General features: G+C 40.5%; 1 protein-coding gene across 1 annotated transcript in view; it reads left to right on the top strand.

The window, feature by feature from the left end:
- The first annotated feature begins 5,256 nt into the window (after positions 1-5,256).
- Positions 5,257-8,089, top strand: part of pax7a (paired box 7a) — a 56,125-nt gene continuing 53,292 nt past the window's right edge. Inside the window, exons 1-3 of the mRNA XM_042090397.1 lie at positions 5,257-5,691; positions 6,957-7,192; positions 7,649-7,793. Of these exons, the coding sequence (XP_041946331.1) occupies positions 5,607-5,691; positions 6,957-7,192; positions 7,649-7,793 (466 nt within the window). The 5' untranslated portion in view covers positions 5,257-5,606. The remainder of the gene's footprint in view (positions 5,692-6,956; positions 7,193-7,648; positions 7,794-8,089) is intronic.

The following is an 8,089-nucleotide window of genomic DNA, read 5'->3' as shown; positions in this document are numbered from 1 at the left end:
GGTACTTTATAGATTAATTAAATTGAATTGAATACCCAAGAACACTCCACTTCCTTGGTTAACCACTGGCTAGCATTTGCTGTGAAAACAAAGAAATTGTAAAGTATGTCAGGCATTTTTGCAAACTTGCAAACAATTGGCTGGCATTGGCCATCTATTTGGAGGAGTCCTTTTACAGTGAATAGAGCTGAGCCAAGCTGAAATACAGTATGATGTTGCTGTTTACACATCCCAGGACAGTTTTGTTTGTTCTTAGAACATCCATTTCAGTATTAACTTTACTCAGGATGTTAAGAAAATATATACATCTCCTTAAACACTACCAACATTTATTGCTAATACCAATTTTAAAAGACAGTATATTATTTGCTATGGTATGACATGGGGATCCAACACAAAATAATTGGGTTAATGAATACACTTGATTGTAAATTGTAGCCTATAGCTAAATTGTATGGAAGTTAGATATATGTACTGTTTCTTCCATTGTGTACGGTGCTGTAATACACAGACACAACAGTTCACCCAGCCTCCACTGAAAAGCTAACACACACTGTGACCCCCACCCCTGGTCCTGCCATGCTACCTGTCGCTTCTGATGGAGACCAAACTGCAGATGGAAAACCTCAATGGCAAAGCTACTCCAGACATTTTTGCGCCAGCAGATACCTGCGTGTCTCCATATGTGAGCAAATGGCGCCGCAGGGCCCTCGCGCCTCTCACCACCCCTGAGATCCGCATCTCGCCGTCGCACTGTTCGTGATTAATGTGGGTGTAAGGTAAAGTAAGCAGCAACCGTCTCCTCTAACAAGACATTTTATATACGCTCGAGTTCATGCTCACACTCGTGCTGTCCAGATCAAATAATTGCCAGAAGGAAGCAATAACACATTGAGATAATTCTCTGCAGATATAAAGAACGCAGGGTTTCTGCAAGCTAACAAGGTTTAATAGTGAGTGCTGACATGGACGTGTGGGTGTGTGGGGGTGGGTGGGTGTGGGTGTGTGTCTGTTTGTCTGTCTATGTTTTCCATCACTAAGCTGTGGCAGTCCACTCCTTTTCTTCTCCTCAGAAGTCGAACCATAATGCCCTTATTTAACTGTGAAAAGGCTTGTGTGTTGTCTTTCTTCTACCTGCATGTCTAAAATGTGCTGAACACCAGTTGCAGTGCTTTGAATGTTGTGTCAGTGTGTTACTTGTTGGAGCCTCAATGGGGTCTACAAACAGTAAAATTAAGGAGGTATGTGTATGGAGAGTATGTGCATGTGTGTGTGCACGCAAACACATTAATGTGTTTATTTCTGATGTGTGCACATGTACACGTTTGTATTAATTTAACTGGAAATATGTTGTGTGAAAGTAAGGAAGAAACCATAATAATTTGTCATGCATTAATTCCTGCAAACTGCTTCAGACAGTATGTCTGCTATAATGGATTGAAAAAAAGATTCATTTTAATCCCTCTTTTTTCTCCACGATTGAAAAAGATCTGCATTTAATCTCTCTTTAGTCCCCCATTATAATAATGTGTCTTTTGTGTACTCAAACATGAACGGCAAAACATCAGAAAGACACCACTTTGATTCAAAAACCAGATAGGCTGCTTTGCAGAGAAATGATTGCATTCACCTAAGAGCAGGATAGGACCTTGGTAATTGCCATGTCACAAATATTGGGAGGCTATGTAGGGAAGTGTTTGAAGAAGGAGCTTCCGATCAAGATAAGATTTCAGGCAGCATCTGAAGAGAGAAGGAGTGCTTTAGAAGTTTGGAGGAAAGCACAAGTGTGCAGCCTGCTGCAATCAGACATAAAGGGGTTAAGCGTTGGAGCATACCTTTGAGCACTTTGTGGTCTATCAAAGCTCTGTGCCTCTGGGGTTGAGTGGTATCAGTCACTATGGCATTTTCACCAACAAAAGCGGTGTCTTTTGCAAACTGTGTGTGTGTGTGTTGGTGTGTGTATGTGTCCATTTGTTTACATCAATGCAATCTGTAAAAGTAGAAAAATAAATGATTTTTCACAGTGATGATTATGACAAGCAACAACAAATCAGGAAATCTGAAATGATATGCTGAAACGATAGTGTGTAACTCTTGTCCATGGAGATTTTGATAACACAGGTTATTTTGTCATTGTGTTATAAATTGTAGTTATTTTAAAATATTTAAAATGAATTAATGATGATGTGCACTTGGATGTTTGATGGATTGTTTTGTAGGCTATTGTTTTATGATCTAAGATCTGTGATATATTTATACACCCCTGCACGTTGACTTGAATTGTCAGTTTTTTTCCCCCATATGCTTATATGATCCTTGCAAGATATACTACGTTGCGACAGTGTAGCTCATTTTATAACTGTAGATTTTAATTCCCACCTTATATGGTACGACCACAGGAGTTTTTATTTTCGGCTGTCTTCTGTCTTTAAAAATGATCACCTTATGCGTAAGCAGCTCCAGATGTGGTTTAGGTGTGAAGCGCGACTCTTCAGAATGTTCCGGTTCTCCATCGGCTTGTTTTTTGACCTTGTGATTGTGTGGTGATTGATTGTAACCTGTGCGATGCAGTGAAATGAACATGACCGGCTCAGCAACTATCACAATGCACGAATTAGGCTACACGTTGAGCATATAACGTAGTATTTACACGTAGCTATCTTAAAAGTGACAATGTCATTTCTTTGAGAGAATAGTCTTGTTGCCAAGATGTGGGAAGTCTTAGCATTCTTTTTCGATTCTCAGCCTACTCTTCCGGATATTGAAACCAACACGTCTTGTTTTCATAACATTAACCACATCACTTGATGTGGTGTGTTTCAAAAAAATAGCAATAATAGAGGTGGTCTTTACCGAATGTTTTTATTCTGATTTGCACTCCTCCAAGTCCATATCAAGTAGGCCTATCGCTTTTCCAAGTAGGCTATCCTACCTTCTTATATCCAAACATTTAGCAACAAATGACCCTATGGGTGTAGGTGGGATTTTTTTGTAAATAGCCTACTTTCAGAAAACTTAAATGTTTAAATCAGGTTTTCTAGCAACGTATTTCATTTCGTAGGGAATTTTGGCATGTAGTGTGTGTGTGTGTGTGTGTGTGTGTGTGACAACTGGAAGCTGGACAGGACACTGCTCTTTAGAAGGCATGCGAATCATTCATCAACCGTCAGTAGGCTATTTAACACAGGCTGAGAGCCGTGAGTGCACGCTCCGGGAGTGTTCATCTTCCCGCTGTGTTCGGCATTCAGCAGGTTGTTGCACGCAACTTGCATCTCTCCTCCTCACAGTCTTCAAATGTGAGACCTGTGGATTGGCTACTCAAATAATAGGGCTGTTAAACGTCTTGCAACACATACAAAATATTGATCTCGTTGTGCGCTGGTAATAATTTTAATAATGAAATCAGTTTTCTCTCAAGTAGACGTGACACCTGTACGTTTTATTATTCGCCCTTATAAACCAAATGCATTATTCAGATGCATCAGGAAATGCTTATGGACAGATAGATGTCCATTGGTCAGATGATATACGTGTGTGTGTGTGTGTTGTAGAATAAGTAGTTTAAGTGATGAGAGAAAGTGTTGGTTGGGCAGAGGGTCCGATAATGTAGCGTTGACGGGTTTTTAAAAACCTGCAGTGAGTTGTCCGTCAAAGCCGTCCGTTTTTCAGGAAAACTCTTTTGTTTGCCTTCACTTGATTGATGCTCGACTTAATCCAAGGCTCGGCGAGTCTTCCCAGGAGGTTGAGCCGGGCTCTTTGTGCCTCCCCAGCCCATGTGAAGCAAACCAAAGCGGGAGAGGGTCAGAGTACTACGGCTGGGTACCAGTTCCTCCCCACCAGCGCATCTGCATGTGAAATCGCCATTTCACCCCTCCACACTCCCTAATTGTTGTAAAAATTATTTGTGAAATTGCCTTCCTCCAGGAGTGTTTTCCACGGCAATTGTCACACAATTTTCTATGCGCGGCAGTCCCACAGAGTTGACACACGGCCCCGTCCATTCAACATATGTGACTTTTCTCATTCCACGATGAAGCTGAATCATGCACTCCTGCGACAGTTTGTCCAAAGGCTATTTATTAATGTAAGAAGGGAGTTCCGCCACACGTTCCTCACGTATTTGTTGCCAGGTTTGCTACTGAGTCAGTTGGATAACACCTCCATGTAACTGTTGAAGTTCTGAATCTTTGCTATAGCTGCTTCATTATAATTCTCGTATTTAATATAGTTTGACAAATGTCCCAGCAAGATAAATTATGGATTTATTGTCGTCTATTTTTGTTTAACATAATCGACTTATCCTTAAATAGGTTACATATAGCCCTATCACACTAAAAAGTGAACGACAAAATCAGTGTCTTTGTAAGTTGCATTGTCTCATTTAATGTAAGGCATGCCAACAGTTAATTTCTCTTTTTGTTTAATGTGTAAAATGTCGATGGTGTGTTTAGATATTGTAAAGATTGGAGATATAAGGTGCCATTTCACAATACCATACTCAGACAATAATCGTAGCCATATCTTTTTACATTACACCACTAGTTGTCAGGGGATCTCTCCATGTTAATTAGCTGATATTTGGACTTTGACCTCGATGTCAAGTGCAGATGACATGCCGTCCCTTGAATGGGAATGCGTGAAAAGTATCATGTATGTTCATCATCTGTAAATACATTTAATTGAAATAGTCAGACTGTCTGTGGCTTTCAGAATCTGTCCATATTATTCTGAATAGAACAGTCGATTACAGAACATAATTAGGGATGTTGAAATCTTGGAATGCACAAATGACCTCCTGTGAAAGACACACATATTCAGAAATGTATTTCCTAGGGAAAATACAATTAATCCAAGTACAAACATACAGTCACTTAAATATTTACATAGACTAGCCGATATATTATTATTATTATTATTATTATTATTATTATTATTATTATTATATTTGCTATATATCGCTTTGGGCTAGTGATCTCACACGTCATGATTCTTCTTTGTAAAATTACAAAAAAGGGCTCATTTGTATCATTTGTGAATTTGAGTTTGGCTGAGAGATAGTGACGCAACGGTCTCAGAGCGGAATGTGACTTTGCATCCTCCCAAACCAGCTGCTATTGGTCGGTCGGTCCGTAGCTATACCCTCTCTCTCAATCATGAATAAAAGAAAGGCCGTGGAACCTATCGGTGCGCTCAACTGCCTCCTCCTACAACGTGCTTTAAAGTTAGCCACTTAAACTACCCCATCCAGCCCGCAGACGTTATTATCAAAACCAACAGGGCTCCAACAGTACCAAGACAAAGAATAAAATAATCTTTGCTCAAGCCGACTTTCGAAAGCAAGACGCACGCCTTCCTCATCATACAGCGAGAGTGCTTTTCCTTCTTTTCGCGAGGAGACGCCGCTAGGCACTTGGCCACCTCTTTTGACTTTTTTCCCCTTCTGTTTTTGATGGGGTGTTGTGCGGCAGATTTTCTGCTTGGAGTTTCTATTTCACTGGTGTGTGCTTTTATGAAGGGTTGACAATTCGTCAAAGCTTAATTGTGGACCTGTTGGTGTGAGTGATTTATTTGGCTTTGCAAGTGACACGATTTTTTAAGTAGCTGGAATGGCTACTTTACCAGGAACAGTACCACGAATGATGCGTCCAGCTCCAGGCCAGAACTATCCCCGAACCGGATTCCCTTTGGAAGGTATGCGGATGGCAGAGGATGCTCGTGATACGAGGGATATACATCAACAGATGGCCTGGCCATGTACATTAAGTGTGTTTACAGTTGACTTTTCTTGACACAAAGTATATGTTTGGCGTGGGCCTATCTCTGTAAAACTCTGTAGCTTAGATGTTTGATTCAACCTGAACTTTTTCTGAAGTAGAGCAAGTGCAGTTAATAGGCGACAATTTGTTTGGTAATTTACACCGTCAGGAAGAGCCGGTCGGGAGCCTACAAATCACTCCCTGTAGGATGAGCAGGAGGTCCATTGAGTCATCTCAAAGACTTTGCATAAAGCATGGTATCAAAAACTTGAAATTGAAAATTTATATGAAATTGTAAATACTCATTTTGTGCTATACTTTATATTTTGATTAATTTAATTTTGCACAATTAGCCATAATAGGAACACAATATAGTGTACCAGTTGGACTTTCCAGCCTCTCCTCTCCTACCAAATGTCCAAACGCTCTGGAAGGTGTGTGTGTGTGTGTGTGTGTGTGTGTGTGTGTGTGTGTGTGTTATTTGCATGCCAGAGCCCGTCTTGCGCGGGAGCAGTTCCCAGCCACAGACAGTATACGTGCTCAAGTGCTTTTTACCAAACAGCACAAGCCACGATTTTCGCAAGTTACTGAAGCTGCCGGATTTAGTGAAGTATCCCAGTGCTACAAATTGTGAAAAAATACACATCTAAGAGATGGCTCAAAGGATCACATCAATATTTGTACAGCATGACTTGGAATAATCAAGGTGAAAAGTGGTACAATCTTCAGTGCCTCTTGAATGCTAAATTGGACATTGGAGTGCTGTTTGCATTCAATGTCATTCACAGCCTGTGTGGACAGCATGACTGAATTAATGTGGTGGCGATCTATTTAGAAAATTACTTATATTTAGCTATAATGCATTTGCTATCTTGACCCTGTCTTGAGGCCCAAGAAACACATACAACCTAATAGTCACGAACATTCTCAAAGTAATTTGATCTGAAGTGTATAAAACATTATAGGCCTATTTAAGTGTTAAAATAGGCCTGTGTTTATAGCATTTTCTCAGGTGACATATTAGTGCATATAATTTAGCCTACTCATGAGTTTAAAGTCGTGTTAGAGCAAGTGGTTCACCACAGTCATATTGACTGTGCAATGCATGTGTAAGATAATAGATCATTGTAGACAAATGAGCATGAATAATTGTTCCCTTATTAATTCCTTAAATGTACATAAATCTTTGTTATGAAACAGTATCAACACCACTGGGCCAAGGTCGGGTGAATCAACTTGGTGGAGTTTTCATCAATGGAAGGCCACTACCAAATCATATCCGACACAAGATAGTAGAGATGGCTCACCACGGCATCCGGCCCTGCGTAATCTCGCGACAGCTGCGAGTCTCCCACGGCTGTGTGTCCAAAATCCTGTGTCGGTACCAGGAGACGGGTTCGATACGTCCTGGGGCGATAGGTGGAAGCAAACCCAGGGTGAGTAAAGGCATAGTTCAAGACAGGTCTCTGGGATGCTTTCCTACAGGGTGTTCTAATGTTGCTAAATGACCGTGATTACGATGACCACAGTAGGCCTATGTCATAAAAAGTCTGCCTAGCATTAACTCATTCTAGCATGGAAAGCATTAAAAGCCTTATAGTATGGTTATTGTAGGCCTCAGTAATAGTGCAGGAAAGCCATAGTCCCAAGCAAGTCTATAAGTATCCAATTATAGGAAAAAATATAGGCTACTAGCTATGCATTCAGTAAATTCAATTGGAGACATTGAGCAAAGTCGTTAATGTAAATTTTGTTTTACTTGAAAGTGTGACTTGGATTAATGTGCTAATGTGCTCTTTTGAATGAAAACAACGTAAAATGAATTGACATATTTTGCTTTCCCCATCTCTCCTCGACATTTTATTTCTTGCCTCACGATTTGGAATCTAAAGCAGGTGGCAACGCCGGACGTGGAAAAGAGGATTGAGGAATACAAACGCGAAAACCCAGGGATGTTTAGCTGGGAGATAAGAGACAAACTTCTGAAGGACGGGGTGTGCGACAGAAGTACGGTTCCTTCAGGTGAGGCCTCATCCGGTAAGCACCGTTTCCTTTCTACCGCCAACTTTACCAACTTTGTCTGACAGCTTGCGCTGCCAGCTGGACCTAGGCCATTTGTATGTGTTATACTTGAACATTTACATTTTCATACCTTGCATTTTCATCCTTTGCATTTTGCAGACACGCATGTCAAACGAATAATTTATTTTGTTAGCATTTAGACAGGCATAGGGTAGCCTACTTATTTAACCTAGATTAATAGACCTTTTCGATCAGCCACAGCATTGTTCGATGAATATATTGTTCTGACTTTGGTAAAGTACAGTACTCAT

The sequence above is a fragment of the Alosa sapidissima genome, chromosome 4, assembly GCF_018492685.1.
Source record: "Alosa sapidissima isolate fAloSap1 chromosome 4, fAloSap1.pri, whole genome shotgun sequence".
NCBI lineage: Eukaryota > Metazoa > Chordata > Actinopteri > Clupeiformes > Clupeidae > Alosa > Alosa sapidissima.
This window is presented reverse-complemented; position numbering and strand designations above follow the sequence as displayed.